The sequence below is a fragment of the Dermatophagoides pteronyssinus genome, unplaced genomic scaffold (assembly GCF_027571235.1).
Source record: "Dermatophagoides pteronyssinus isolate colony J.1.1.1.1 unplaced genomic scaffold, Derpt_VIB-CSIC_2022.12 sq0011, whole genome shotgun sequence".
NCBI classification, from domain to species: domain Eukaryota; kingdom Metazoa; phylum Arthropoda; class Arachnida; order Sarcoptiformes; family Pyroglyphidae; genus Dermatophagoides; species Dermatophagoides pteronyssinus.
Genome location: NW_027461535.1, coordinates 512079 through 527807, shown reverse-complemented (window position 1 = coordinate 527807; position 15729 = coordinate 512079). Strand labels below are relative to the sequence as shown.

The window sequence follows — 15729 nt, the reverse complement described above, 5'->3', positions numbered from 1 at the left end:
CACCAAATAGGCAGCATCAAAGAAACGAAAATTCATGGAACCACCATCATCATCAATAATATGGATAATATACCACCACACTGAGAAAAATGAAGGGTGAAGAAGAAGCATAGAAAATAGTTACGAAAAACACGGACAAAACACGGACAAAATTTGTACAGCGAAAGTAAGATTTTGGAAGCATAGAAAATAGAAAGTAATCTGCATCAAAATCCACGTGACCAGCGTGAGAGCGAATATATCGATAGTTTCGATATTTTTTTGAATTGATCCAGATCCTCGATTGTTTTTTGAATTTCACTTAAATTTTATTTAAATTTTATAATTTGAATAAAATAAATTAAAAATATAAATTAAAGATTAAAATCACAAGTCCCAAATTGATAAAACGATCCAATTATGCGCCATGTGATGGAAGAGAGCCAGAGAATTCACGGTCATTGATGCCAATTGACTAATTTACATCCATTTTGATTATCTTCACTCGATTACCAATGTTCACTTTCATGATAATTGGATGATTTGACAATTTTGATGAATGTACGATAATATTGTTAACAAAGAGAATAAATGCGAATTTTTGTTGATTGAAACTTGATTAATTGTCATTTGTTCGGGATGATTCATCGATGATCGTCAATGTTTAGTTATCATCAGGTCGGAATATGAAATTTCAAACAAGAATTAGATTCAATGTTGTTGAAAATATTTGGAATTCATTTATCGTTTAATTGGTAATGATCCATCGATGATCGGCAATGTCGAGTTATCACCAGATCGGAATATGAAAATGCAAAAAAGAATTAGAATCAATGTCGTCGAAAATATTAAGTAATTTACCGTTTATTCAATTGTCATTGATTGGTAATGATCCATCGATGATCGTCAATGTTGAGTTATCACCAGATCGGAATATGAAAATGCAAACAAGAATTAGAATCAATGTCGTCGAAAATATTAAGAAGTAATTTACCGTTTATTCAATTGTCATTGATTGGTAATGATCCATCGATGATCGTCAATGTTTAGTTATCACCAGATCGGAATATGAAAATGCAAACAAGAATTAGAATCGATGCTGTTGAAAATATTAAGAATTTACCGTTTATCCAATTGTCATTGATTGGGAATGATCCATCGATGATCGTCAATGTTTAGTTATCACCAGATCGGAATATGAAATTTCAAACAAGAATTAGATTCAATGTTGTTGAAAATATTTGGAATTCATTTATCGTTTAATTGGTAATGATCCATCGATGATCGGCAATGTCGAGTTATCACCAGATCGGAATATGAAAATGCAAAAAAGAATTAGAATCAATGTCGTCGAAAATATTAAGTAATTTACCGTTTATTCAATTGTCATTGATTGGTAATGATCCATCGATGATCGTCAATGTTGAGTTATCACCAGATCGGAATATGAAAATGCAAACAAGAATTAGAATCAATGTCGTCGAAAATATTAAGAAGTAATTTACCGTTTATTCAATTGTCATTGATTGGTAATGATCCATCGATGATCGTCAATGTTGAGTTATCACCAGATCGGAATATGAAAATGCAAACAAGAATTAGAATCAATGTCGTCGAAAATATTAAGAAGTAATTTACCGTTTATTCAATTGTCATTGATTGGTAATGATCCATCGATGATCGTCAATGTTTAGTTATCACCAGATCGGAATATGAAAATGCAAACAAGAATTAGAATCGATGCTGTTGAAAATATTAAGAATTTACCGTTTATCCAATTGTCATTGATTGGGAATGATCCATCGATGATCGTCAATGTTTAGTTATCACCAGATCGGAATATGAAAATGCAAACAAGAATTAGAATCGATGCTGTTGAAAATATTAAGAATTTACCGTTTATCCAATTGTCATTGATTGGGAATGATCCATCGATGATCGTCAATGTTGAGTTATCATCAAGTCGAGATATAAAAATGCAAAAAAAAAGAATTAGAATCAATGTTATCAAGAATATTAAGAAGTAATTTACCGTTTATTCAATTGTCATTGATTGGTAATGATCCATCGATGATCGTCAATGTCGAGTTATCATCAAGTCGAGATATAAAAATGCAAAAAAAAAGAATTAGAATCGATGCTGTTGAAAATATTAAGAATTTACCGTTTATTCAATTGTCATTGATTGGTAATGATCCATCGATGATCGTCAATGTTTAGTTATCACCAGATCGGAATATGAAAATGCAAACAAGAATTAGAATCGATGCTGTTGAAAATATTAAGAATTTACCGTTTATTCAATTGTCATTGATTGGTAATGATCCATCGATGATCGTCAATGTTGAGTTATCATCAGGTCGGAATATGAAAATGCAAACAACAATCAGAATCAATGTTATCAAGAATATTAAGAAGTAATTTACCGTTTATTCAATTGTCATTGATTGGTAATGATCCATCGATGATCGTCAATGTCGAGTTATCATCAAGTCGAGATATAAAAATGCAAACAACAATCAGAATCAATGTTATCAAGAATATTAAGAAGTAATTTACCGTTTATTCAATTGTCATTGATTGGGAATGATCCATCGATGATCGTCAATGTTTAGTTATCACCAGATCGGAATATGAAAATGCAAACAAGAATTAGAATCGATGCTGTTGAAAATATTAAGAATTTACCGTTTATCCAATTGTCATTGATTGGGAATGATCCATCGATGATCGTCAATGTTGAGTTATCATCAAGTCGAGATATAAAAATGCAAAAAAAAAGAATTAGAATCGATGCTGTTGAAAATATTAAGAATTTACCGTTTATCCAATTGTCATTGATTGGGAATGATCCATCGATCATCAAAATCATGAAAATCCTTGATCGGATTGCAAACATTATTGATTTCAAACCAAATGAGTTAAGAATGGTATGAAATTAACATCAAGTTTCTGGAACTCAATTATAAAATGTCAGATTGAAACTTTCAAAGAAATATCATACGTACATATGCACTGAAAGCAATGAGGATATCAAAAAATTGCATTTATGAAGATTGATTGATTCGGCCATTATGATAACTTGTTAAATATTTTCAATCGATAACTTGAAGTCAAGTTTTCTTAATTCTCTTCATGCCGTTTGCCATCAAATTTGAAAATCCAAATGTTTGCCAACCTAGCAAAATTGTGAAAACGATTATTTTTTACAAATTTCTTTCAATAAAAAGCGGACTTATCCAATTCTGAAATTCTTGTCTAATGATTGAATATCTATTAGTTTCAATTGAAGGTGATCATATCCAAGATCATAGACGAGTGCCAACTTATGGAAATAGTTTGAAATATGAAAAGGAAACGAATCATACTCCGAATTTAGTTCAGTTCGCAAATCTATTTTAAAAATAAAGTCTGAATTTTCAATAATTCCCAAAATAAAAGGATACTTAATTACAAATGGTTTGGTCAGTTCAACTTTGTCATCGATCATCAATATTCATATGGTGATGCAAGTATTTGACATTAATTTTTCAAAATAATCTTTGTTTTGATGAACTCTCCCAAAATCGAAAAAAATTTTACAAATTATCATCTATTATTTGGCCAGTATTTTGAATTGAGTTGAAAAAGATTGCGCCAACATCATTAGTGAACAATCAATCCAAACAATTCGTTTGAAAAAATTAATCAGATAAAATCTTTAGAAATAAAAAATTAAACTGAAATTCACATAAATTTCGTTGTTACTTAACTTGAAATCATGAATGTGATCAAAATTTTAGAATCTTACAATTGCCACAAACGAAAATAAATGAAGACAAATGTCGCTATGAATTACCATTTGATTATAAAAGTTTGGTTGAACATCCAGAAATATATTAATTCTGTTTTTGAAACGTCAAAATTCTTGATTTATTTCTTTATTTTTGATTTTAAGAAAACTTATTTCAAAATTTACACTCGAAAATGAGCACCGTTTACTTTTATAAACATTCTTAATGTAAACATTCGAACTCAAATTAACAACGGTCCTTCGAATTCGAATTCGAATCCGCCAATTTTTTAAACCCTTCATATAGTCTGTTACATTTTTCAAATGCTGCGATCCAAATGGATACATTTTTAAATTTATTCATTTTTAAAAATAAAGTAATGAAATAATCTTGATAAAACAAATTTTAATCATTAAAATTGGAAAAAGAAATTACATAAGATAATAAACAAAATAATAAAAATATCAAACAGAAACGATGTTAAGACCAGAACGGACATTAGAAAAATCCATTTACAAATTACGTGTTAAAATCGTTAAATTATCGGCTTAATTCGTCCAAGTTGATGATTTTCATTCCTCTTTATCATCCAGTCATCGGTCAATATCTATCTTGATATGAAATGAAATATGGGAAATGATTAGCTTTAATTTTATCAAGAAAATTAATAATTACCGAAACGATTTAAGAATCACCAGTAGAATTTTAAAAAATCATGCGTTCATTCTTGTATTCAGGCTATTAAATGAGCAAGTCTGGCCGAAAACATTGAACCTTTGGATCACCTTTCATTGATTAATTCGTTGTTTCATCAGGTAGAATCCAAAGGCCCAACGCATTGACCAGACGACTTCAACAACACAGCCTGGCCAAAGGTTGGACCAAGTTAGGAAAAAAGAGTTAAGAGAATATGCTTTTTTTGTTTTTTTTTGTTTTTTAATTTTTTTTTGTTTTTTTTTAATTTTTTATGATAAAAATTTCAAAAAAATTTGAAAATATACTTACAAATATACTTACGAATAACCAAAGAACCTGAAAATAGAGATGTACCCAAAAGCTGAAGAAAGAACCCGAAGAAACCGAAGAAATAAACTTACAATATACTTATGAATATTCAAAGAACCTGAAAATAGAGATAGACTCCAAAGCTGAAGGAAGAACCTATTTCATCATCGAGTAGTTGACAAAATAGGATCCTTGAAACTTGAATAAATAAGAATTCAAGTGAGATAAACCTGCTAAAGGTATCTCATTTGAATCCAAATTTAATTCCAACTTATGGACATTAGATTCGATGTTACGATCAGTAACTTTCCACAATTTACCTCTAACAAAAACCTCTGAATCTCGTGCTGCAAATTGACGAGCTTCGATAAAATAACAATCATTGCTCAATAAAGAGCGAAGAATGCTACGACCTAACGGAAATGGGTAGTGCGATGAGGACAAAATTCCCTCATCATAAATTTTATCAACTACGTGCAAAAACGGTTGTGCCATCTGATTTCGCTTAGAAAGCGAATAAGGCACATTCAAAAAATTCTTGGAGAGGCTTAGCAAGTTTTTCAGATAAGAATGAACACGTTCATACTTATCAGTGCTAAACCGCGAAAGCGGTCCATAGAATTCAGTCAATTCAGGATAATGACTGATGAAATGGACTTTAGGGGTAGCCAGTCCATTTTCATGGCACAAACGAATAAATTCCCTAACTGATGACCGTAGTTCGCAAATGTTTGGCATGGATGGCGAAAAAATAAAAAATATTACTTTCCTAAGATGAAAGTAAATAGCATAATCCGATGGATTTTCCATCATTTCAGGAAATATTTCCACTAAGCGGACAGCTAACTCAATCTTTTGCCAACCCTTACCTCGAATTTTTATTGTTTTGGGTTGAAAATTAATATCTAACTTACCATTTACCCAAATTTTAAAAAGATTTAAACCTATTTCTAACCGTATCTGACCCTAATTTGACCTTAAGAATCTCAAAAACTTTTGCAATGATCGTAGAGATAACGCCCTCAGCTAGATCATGAAAAATATCAGCTGGAGCAATCTGAAAAACATTGATCCCTAATTTGTCGAAAGCTGATCGACAAGTAATTCCATAAGGACTAGCAAAATTCTTGATGGAAAGAACAGAGTTTACCTCATTTTTATAAGAATCATAAGAATTATGAATCGCCAAATGAGTGGAAGTATCATCAAGCGATGATAATCGAGTGTGTGGTATGCCACAATGCCGGCAGGCAAAGGCATAGCCAAAGCTCCGACGAAGACCTAGTAATTCGGCGACAGATAGATTATCGCCCACAATATGTGATAAACAAACCGGTATATGTATCTGTCGATCATTCAATGCATACGAAATACCGTCTCTAAATAAACAAAGAAAGTCCTCAGACAAAGGACTCATGATGTCCAAAAGAGATTGATTTGAATTTTTCAAATCATCTGGACACCATATCATCAGAAGATGAATATCTTTTTTCTTGGACGTATATTGTCGGTTATCGATGTCCAAATACAGTACATACACCTTGTACTTTTTGGAAGAATCTCGAAGTGGGTTACATATCCCAAATTCATCTCCATAGATCATCAATCGAAGTTTACCATTAAACCCATTGTTTCGAACGTAAGGAGTTACGTTCGTGGTAGTTTCTTGATTGATAATACGGACCAAATCATCATTCAGGATATATTTGACCAGAAGTTCCCTAATTGGAATATAATAATATGATTTTTTATTATCCAAACGAAAGGGCTTCGGTTGAATATGCAAAGGATTGGTCATTGCAAATTTTTCTTGAAGGTAAGAAGAATCTGCCATTCGTAATGCATAATTGCTGAGAGTTGGATTATTGCAAAACGCATTTAAATAAAATGAAGAAAGATAATGTATCGATTTTCCAGTCGCATTGTGCAACACTCGATCTCCAAGAATCCTCTGACAGGTAGCCTCGAATAACGCGTAATCAGCATCAGACAAAGTTTTCTTGACATCCATCAAAAATTCAGAATCCACGCGGTCACTGCTAATGGGAACAATATCTTCAGGTTCCTCTTCTGCTTCATTAATAAAAATAACATCATAATCAAAATCTTCATCAAAACCAGGTTCTTCAATGTCGAGAACTTCAGGTTCGGCAGACGCCTCAATATCCTCCATTGGAAAATCGCGCGAAGCACTTTGAGTTTCTGATTCTGTTGACGACTCAACATCCACCATTGGAATATCGCGTGAAGTACCTTGAATTTCAGAAAGACTGGAATGACTTGGCGAATCACTGTCACTCACTGTGATTTCGGGATGATCTATCTTCACATGTCTATCCAGTGTCGCATAGGATCGGAACGTTCGATCACAACAAACGAAGCTGTTGATTTTTTTAGCTCGCAACGCCTGCATTGAAATATATATCTGATTATTTTTATCATACTTACGTCTGGATTGGACCTAAGATGGGTTATTAGTAATGAAATATAATTAAAACATTAAGCACTTACTTGAAATAACTTTGGGATAAGTTGTCTGGCCCGGTTGACACTTGATTGCAAAGCTTCTTTTAAACTCAACGATAAATCGGATGACATCGATATATTTTCGGCTTTATCTTGCACCGCCTGGAATTTTTTGAGATCGATGTTGGCCTTACCATGTTGGTCAATAAATGGGCCAAGCATTTGAATATATTCAATATAAGGTGGAGCAAAATAAACATCAAGAGTTCCGGCCTCAAGAAATCCAAATAGTCTTTCAAGTCGGAATCGAAGTTTCCCGTAAATGGATTTTTTGGACATTGTATATTGAGAAAAATAAACACAAAAATGAATAATAATAAAAAATTTAATAATGAAAACAAGAAGTTAAGATTGGCAGTAATAGTATTTGAAATTCAATTTCAATTCAATTCAAAATTCAATTTTTCAATTTTAGCCTTAACACTCAAAGTGTCAATTCGATAATGAAATCGAAAAACGGTTGAATTTTAAAGAAATGAATCTAAAGACCTCAAGAAAATTTCAAAAAACGGGTTGGACAAAAACTTTTATGATTTTATTAAGATTTAAGTTAACTTGAAAAGATTGTGTAAACAAATTATATCTCAACAAAACAAAAGTTTTTTAATGCAATGCAGTAGCCGACCGTTGGCCACTGTCACTGGTGATTTTGGTGTGGTGCTTAGAATTTTATTACATTTTGTATATACAAAATATCAATTTGAATTCCAAGTTTTGATTTGGTTACAATTCTAGCACATGTGTTTGATTTGTATTCTCGCGTTATGTCCATTGTATAAACACATGTGGTTCTTTTTTACAAATTTTAAACTTTGAATGTTTTTTCTTCATGACCTTCGAATATTTCGAATTTTCTTAATGTTTTATGTCGTTAACATTCTTTGATATTCGATTTGTCTATAGAAATTCCATGTATACATTCCATTTCTTGTTCGATGGAATTTCTAAATTTACCATGAAGATCATGTTACATTTTAATTTTTAAAACTTTAAATCGCACATTGAAATTCATGATAATTTTAAGATGATGATCAATATGAATCGGTTTGAAGATTGGTGAATGATGATAATCAGATAATGATAATGGTTGTTGTTGTTGACCAATCGATGATTGTGATTTATGGCCAGATTGTGTAACATCCAACGATGACGATGATTAATGATGACCACCACAATGATGGCGATGTTATCGTTGCTGAATGTTGATTGGCAATGATGATGGTAAATGTGGCAGCATTGATGATGTTGATGAACCCATTGGTTTCGGTTTTATATGTCATAGACATGATGCTATTTAGATGATAATAAAACACATTTGATTAGCAAAGTGAATATCACAATCATTCAATGTTATTCCTCTTACCTTGTTTAGTAATTTTTATTCCAAAGATAATGTGATCTTCGCCTCTGCAAATCTTTTTAATCAAAACTTCATTTCTGAATATTGACAATGTTTATAAAATGATTTATTCTTAAGCATTTCCTTTTGAAGGTCTCCAGAATAGTTTTTCTCAATAGTTTTTTCGTGAAAATTTCATCAAATCAAATTTTTATATCTGATTGAAGATCAAATATGATTTATAAAATTATCAAGCTGATCAATCAGTGGCCCAATTGAAAATCAACCAAAAGTCATTTTGAATTGATTTTCCAATATCAAAATTGAACAAACGAATTCCATCAGATTGTTTGAAAAAAATTTAATGAGATGAACAAACTCAAATTCCAGTTTTAAGAAAATTGATTACGAAAAATTCAATTGAGATTTTCGTTATCACTCAATTTGATTTCATGAATCCAATCAAGATAATCTTTCAGGTCCTCCGATTTTGTTAATAATCCAAAGATTTAATTGCAATGCAAATCAGGTTGATCATCAAAAATAATAATTTGAGATTAAATATTAAATCATTCATTCTTATAATTATTGAAAAATCGTTCAACATTAATTAAATCCGGTGTTTTGAAAATGAATGGGAATTGTTTATAGTTCCCGAGTACATCAAAACAATCGTTTGATACTTTTAAAGTGAAAATCGCACAATCGAATGCATACAACATCATCATCATCAGTGGTAGAGGCATCCAAAAATTTTTTGCATGTGCCGCTACTTCGGAAAATGGGGGAAAAAAAGGGGGTCATTTTTCTCAGTGCACTATACTCCGGATGCATCAAAAGAAACACAGTATCACTATCTCTCTGTGTGTTTGTATGTTGCGTATATATTTTTGTTGGAGCGGATCATTGGGGATACTGGTTGCTGATTTTTTTGGGTTTTGGTTGAATGGAATGATGATGATGATGTTGGCAGAATAGCAGCAATATTTTTGCTGATGGTGGATATACACACACAGAGAAAAATGTACAGTTGTTTGTTGTTGTTGTCGTTTCTCTCTCTCTCTCGCGTTGACGTGGCACCCTTATAACAAAAACATTGGTATCCGTCGTTGTTTATAATAATTTTTGGGAATGAAACTTACGAACGAAAATACTTTGGATATAACGCGCGCTCTCCGTTTCTCTTTTCAACGATTCTTTCTCTTTCAACAACAACAACAAAAATCCCGTAAATGAGAAATTCATTTACAAAAATATATATTGAGCTTGCTAGATCCTTTATTTGGCAACAAAAAGCAACGAAAAGAAGCAAGAAGAAAAAATTTGTTGATTATCAAGTTGATTGATGATAATGTTTGGCTGGATGGATTGGTTTGGATGTTTCGAATTCGAATGTGTATTCGAATTTCTATATATACCATGTATATATACACTATGTATATATACGTCATATTTTCCAACTGTATCCTATACCACTACTACCTTTACTTATAATTATTATCCGATTCTATGGAAAGGTGGGATTGTCTTTTACACACAGACATATATATACATGCTACTAGCATTCGAATGTTTATGTGTAAACATCATCATCGAACGAAATGAAAATAATTCCACGTTTCAATTTTTTTTTCTTTCTTCAAACATTTCAAAATAATCTTCATTTTGGGATCTTTTTTTTATTTCGAAAGAAGAAAAGAAAAGATGAAAAATTCTTTTTCACCCGATTTTCCGAATTTCGGTTATTATTATTTTTTTTGTTGTTAAAATGTCATCAACAGAGAATCGATGATTATTTCACTTTGTTTCGAATCCGCGGAACATCTGATTATCATTCTTTTTCTTCTTTTTCTGGGATGTTTTTGATGAGAATATTATTTCAAATTGACAAGTAACTCAGGCAATCGGTTGATGACGTCGATAGGTGATAGTTTTTTTTTGTTTCTCTGGTTGAACCTGGGTATACATAAAATATTTGGTGCATAAAATGACATCCTCACCACCACCCCCGTTCTCCCCCCGTCCAACAAAATATTGTAAAGATGTTCGTTCAATAAAACAACCACCAGAGAAAAAAAAACCGTACGTCATTCCAAAACGAACCACAAGGGACTTACGTGATACGAATATTATGTGTGATGGAAAATTTTTTGTGAATTTACGTAGGCGTCATCATCTGTCATTCTTGTTTGTTTGTTTTTTTGGTACGCACGTTCCATCATGAAACATTGATATTTTCAGACAAAAAAAATTTATGAATCAAAAAATATATCCCTGTTGGAAATGTCAAAGTGGACTACACACACATTGCTATATATACTATTTTTTTACTATGACGCCGATCATCATTTGGTGATAATCGTAAATTTTCATTCACAAAAAAATGTTGAAATGAAATGATGATAATGATGATGCTCGACGCAATTCAATTTGCTATATCTTTTGTTGTTTCGTTGGCCAGGCAGGGTAGTGTAATAGGATCAGTCAGTATCGTCTATATCGATCCGGGTAGGTCCATTGATCGAGGGCCCCGGGTGGTTTTCCAATTACTTCCGTCGATTTTTTTTTATTTCAAAATTTTTTCCAAATTTTTTTTTTTTTTTTTTTTTTTGGTTGAAATTACTGGTCTGCACAGATATTTTTTATTATTTGTAATTAAAATTCATATCGGATAATAAATAAAAATTAGTTAAAATATACAAAGAAAGAAAGAGAAAAAGAAATTGACTGTGTAAATCCAGATAAAGAAGCAGATGAAAAAAACTATGATTAAAAACCACCAAAGGTGGAAAGGAAAATTAGTGATTTTGATTTAAAAAAATCAATAATGTTTGTGTGTTTAGATTTGTTTGGTTGATGCTGAAGTGTTAATTATTGAGTATTTCCGAATTAGTTAATTTTTTTTTAACACGTTCGCTACCATATATGCGCCGTCCATTTGCTGTAGTTCAATGTGTTTTTCCAAAGCGTCGGTAACCGAACATGTTAAGAATGATCCTGATGATTATGATGTGAATGATGATGATGATGATGGTGGTGATGGTTATGATGTTGTTGTTGATGGTGATCATTACTAGTTGATGATGATGATGGTAAGGCTGTATCTTCATAATTTTCATTATTAAGATCTTGATAAAAATATTGATTTTCACGATTAGTTCCTGTGCTTAAAGTGCCACCACCAGCGCCAGCGCCACCACCATTATCTAATTGTTTAAAATTTTTACGCATTCTACCGGAAAATAATCTTGCAATTTGTGTAAATTTTTTCTTTGATAATTTTCCCATATTACGTAATCGTTCTTTGAATATAGCATCGGAATCAAGAAAATTACTTGCTTGTGTTTGATCATTAACACCACCACTACCGGTTGTATTGCTACTTGGGATACTTTTTTTTTGGGAAATAATTTTTTGGTTAGAAATTAGTTTTTTAAAAGTGTTAAAAAAGGTATTTACCTTGATCCACTATAATGGCCACCACTACTACTATTATTATCAGCATCTAATGTTGACATAAAATCTTGATTCATTCGTAATTCACGAACAAATTCTTCATTTTGTAATAGTATAGCAAAACGTTCATCTTCCAGATATTGTGCCATTTCAGGATCATCATTCATTGATGTTATTTGTCGATTACGTTTATTTTGTTCCATTTTCTGAAATTTGCAAAAGAAGATTTCATAAGAAATTAAATGGAAAACACTGGAAAATAAACGCCAAAATACAAACCTGTTGTAAAAATGAACTACTTATTAGATTAGTATGTTCATTATTAACATTAAAATTTGTTAATTTTTTTTGTGTTTCATTCAATTGTATACGTAGAAAATCTTTGGATAATTCACCTAATATAGGTGGTTGCCAATGATATTTATAACGTAATGAATCTGGTGATATACGATGATGATTTTTCAATGATAATGAATTTGACATTAAAGTAGCATCAATTTGATCATTATTAGGATGATGATGAAAATTTAAATCTTTATTAGGTGTTTTAGCGGCCAAATGTCCATCATCGATAAAAATATTATTACTATTATATGGATGATGCTATTGATTGATTGATTAAAAAGAAGGTAAAAACTTAATGAATTCAAAATACCTGTTCATTATTAATAGCTGCTGCTAATGTTGTTTTATTTCGTTTCTTTTTTTCTTGTGTTTCATTATTAATCTGTAATAATTGATCAATAGTTGTATCAACAACACCATTATTGGCACGTAATATAGCTTCAATAATATCTTCTTCCATATCGGGAAACATATGTTTAAAATCGGACATTGCCTGATTAAATTCCAGTTGCGTAACACCGGATGATGTCGATGAATTTGATGGATACATTTTTGTTCGCAAAATGATGATTCTTTCCAAAAAAACAGATAGAGAACAAAATGAGACGATGATTCAAAAAATGAATGAGAAATTTGAGAGAAAAATCGGTTTTGAAGAAATCGAGTGGAGTTTTTGGATTGATTGATTGATTGATCAGGTTAAAAACATTCGAATTTATTTCGAATGTTTTCGTTGTCGTTGTTCTTGTTGAATTTGACGTAAAATTTCAACAACTTCAGGTGAATTCATTAATTTCTATCGAAAGAAAATATGAAAAAATGAATCATTAATCGATTGATTGATTTGGGGTACAAACCATTTTCTTTTGATTTAAAATATTTTGAATTTGTTTTTTTAAATCAATTTGATTAAAAGAATTTGATTCTATTGATGTTGAATGATTATTACCACCACCATTACCACCATTAATAATCGATATTCCATCCGATGACGACGAAGATGACGATGAAGTGGATGAAGAAGTGGATGTTGATAATGGTGATGAAATCTTTGGATTCATTTCTTATGAAAAAGAAAAAATTTCTACAAAAAACATTGAAGATAATTTGAATTGATTCGAATGATAATCATAGCCATAACTGTTTATTATCATCAATCAAAATAATCATTTGAAACAAAAAATTGACATCAATAATTTCGAATCAATCAATCAATCAATCGATAATGATGATGATAAAAACATTTGTCAACAACAAAAAGAAAAAAAACCAAAACAAAAATAAACCCAGCTCAATTTGTTAAATGAAAATATTGGTGCAATAAAAAAAAATTTCAATAATCGATCGATAGATGGCGACTGTAGTTTGGAAAAATGAAATAAAATTGTTTCATTTTTTTTCTTCTGAAACAAAATTCTTCCCAAAAAATGATCCATTTTTTTCCCTGAATAGAAGTTCCAGCAATCAATCAAATACACATCACCTATTTTTTAATGTAAACATTTTTTTTTTGTTATGAATATAAATATGGTATAACTACGAAGTGCCCACGCTTTCAAGTCGCTTTCATTATATAAGTCAGTCAGTCCATCAATAGATATTTTCTCCTGGAAAAACGCGTTTCACTTTTTTTCATTTCTGTGAAAAATTGTTTTCAAAAAAATGTTTTCAAAAAGAAAACAAATATATCACACATTGGGGAAAAAAACTTTTCATTCAGTTCTTTCGAACAATAGACACACCTACACACAGACGAAAATCCAAAATCAAATTCAGTTTCTCAGTCAGTTTGAAAAAGAAAGCATCTTTTCGAAAAAAAACATATAAAGATGACAGTTTTTTGTGGATAATTTCATAATCACCAAATATCAAATGAAATGGCCGATATATATCTCTTGTCCAAGAAAATCCTGTCCAAATATTGATCATCTGTCTGTCTGAAATGCAAAATATTAAAAGGGAAAAAACCTTCGTTAAAAAAAACTTTTGCAAGACGAAGATATTTTCTTTCAAATATCGATTACATTTTCGGAAGTTTTCCGTTAAAAAAAGATTTTTTCCGAAAAACTGAATGTGAATGGTGGATGGTGTGTGTGAAAACATTAAAATCAAAGGGAAACAAAACAAATTAGTTTGTTTTCTATCGTTTCATCATTATTATCTAAAAAAAAATATAGATATGAAAATGATGAAAAATGTTATTCTTTTTTTTTGTTTTCCAAATGGGCGCCTTTAATAAAATTAAAAGTCACCCATTTTAGTAATAAAAATTTCAAACGAAGAAAAAAATGAAAAACATTGTAGACAAATAAAAAAACTGGATGACAATCTTGATGAGATATGCCATTTTTGGTTGACATAATTTATCATCATCATCATCATCATTGTGAAAATGGACATAACCGATGTCATCATCATGATTTGAATAAAATGGAATTTTTGTTGTTGTTGTCCAGATGAAATGTATGGGAAAAATAACAACAACAACAACATTACACACGCAACAAACAAACATTTATCTTCGGTAATTGTTGTCGTTGTTGTTCTTGTTCGAAAAGACAAAAAACAGAATGGATGTGAAAATAACCGGACCAAAGAAAAAACAGCAATATTGAATGTGAAACCAAACAAGACAAACATCCAAACCGATTACCTGTGATTACATTACATCTGTTTATTTGTTTGCCTGTTTGTTGATGATGAAAAAACTTTAGCTATTTTCAGACTAAAATAGACAAGAAATTGAAAAAAAACTATTATAATTTTCCATTTACCTGAAATGAATGAATGAATGTTGTTTTTTTTCTTTCTGTCGATTAAATGCGTTAAAAAAATTTATTGGCCGTTATCAATCGATCGAATAGATCGATCGATTGATTGCTGGTTGTTGTTATTATTATCAACCATTATCATTATCATCATCATCATAATGATTATTATATGTCTGTTTTGGATTTTTTTTTGCTCGAAAAAAATATTGATTGAAAATTGAATATCAAGAGAGAGAGAGAGAGAGAGAGAGAGAGAGAGGTAAAGATAGAGATAAAGATAGAGTCAATAATAATGAATTGATTGAAAAAAGATTGATGATTTTCCTACGATCGATACGATACGATTTTCAATCAAATCCGTTTAAATATTGATTTCTGATGATGATGATGATGATGGAATTTTCTCCATGACAATGAACATCGTTTGATCTTTGATCTTTTTTTCTTCTTCTTCTGTTTAATTACAATCTTCATGATGATGGTAAATCAATGATGATGGCATGTCAAACATTTGATTGACACATTGATGATGATG

The 15729-nt window shown here is 30.8% G+C and overlaps 3 protein-coding genes and 2 long non-coding RNA genes across 6 annotated transcripts in view; 1 reads left to right on the top strand and 4 right to left on the bottom strand.

The window, feature by feature from the left end:
* The window catches only part of LOC113788471 (complement C3-like), a 42777-nt gene extending 38396 nt beyond the window's left edge, over positions 1–4381 (top strand). Inside the window, exon 6 of the mRNA XM_075821623.1 lies at positions 4370–4381. The gene's annotated coding sequence lies outside the window, so the exon portion shown is untranslated. The remainder of the gene's footprint in view (positions 1–4369) is intronic.
* LOC142645439 (uncharacterized) lies at positions 74–946 on the bottom strand. The gene is made up of 2 exons (XR_012846568.1): positions 841–946; positions 74–501 (listed from the first exon to the last, which is right to left on the bottom strand). It is a non-coding gene; the product is annotated as an uncharacterized LOC142645439 (long non-coding RNA).
* On the bottom strand, positions 4138–5500 carry LOC142645436 (uncharacterized). Of its 2 annotated transcripts, none has more exons than XR_012846563.1 (2): positions 4428–5500; positions 4138–4363 (listed from the first exon to the last, which is right to left on the bottom strand). It is a non-coding gene; the product is annotated as an uncharacterized LOC142645436 (long non-coding RNA). The 2 variants fall into 2 exon arrangements; XR_012846564.1 differs by having other exon boundaries at positions 4138–4359.
* Positions 5501–5685: 185 nt separating this feature from the next.
* LOC142645429 (uncharacterized) lies at positions 5686–10035 on the bottom strand. The gene is made up of 3 exons (XM_075821602.1): positions 8647–10035; positions 7269–8573; positions 5686–7218 (listed from the first exon to the last, which is right to left on the bottom strand). The coding sequence occupies exons 2-3, from the start codon at positions 7560–7562 to the stop codon at positions 5686–5688; spliced, it is 1827 nt and encodes a 608-aa protein (XP_075677717.1). The 5' UTR covers positions 7563–8573; positions 8647–10035.
* Positions 10036–11268: 1233 nt separating this feature from the next.
* LOC113790673 (CUE domain-containing protein 1-like) lies at positions 11269–13664 on the bottom strand. The gene is made up of 5 exons (XM_075821493.1): positions 13281–13664; positions 12734–13219; positions 12358–12681; positions 12082–12284; positions 11269–12013 (listed from the first exon to the last, which is right to left on the bottom strand). Exons 2-5 carry the CDS (start codon positions 12971–12973, stop codon positions 11608–11610), a joined length of 1173 nt encoding a protein of 390 aa, XP_075677608.1. The 5' UTR covers positions 12974–13219; positions 13281–13664; the 3' UTR covers positions 11269–11607.
* Positions 13665–15729: the final 2065 nt, after the last annotated feature.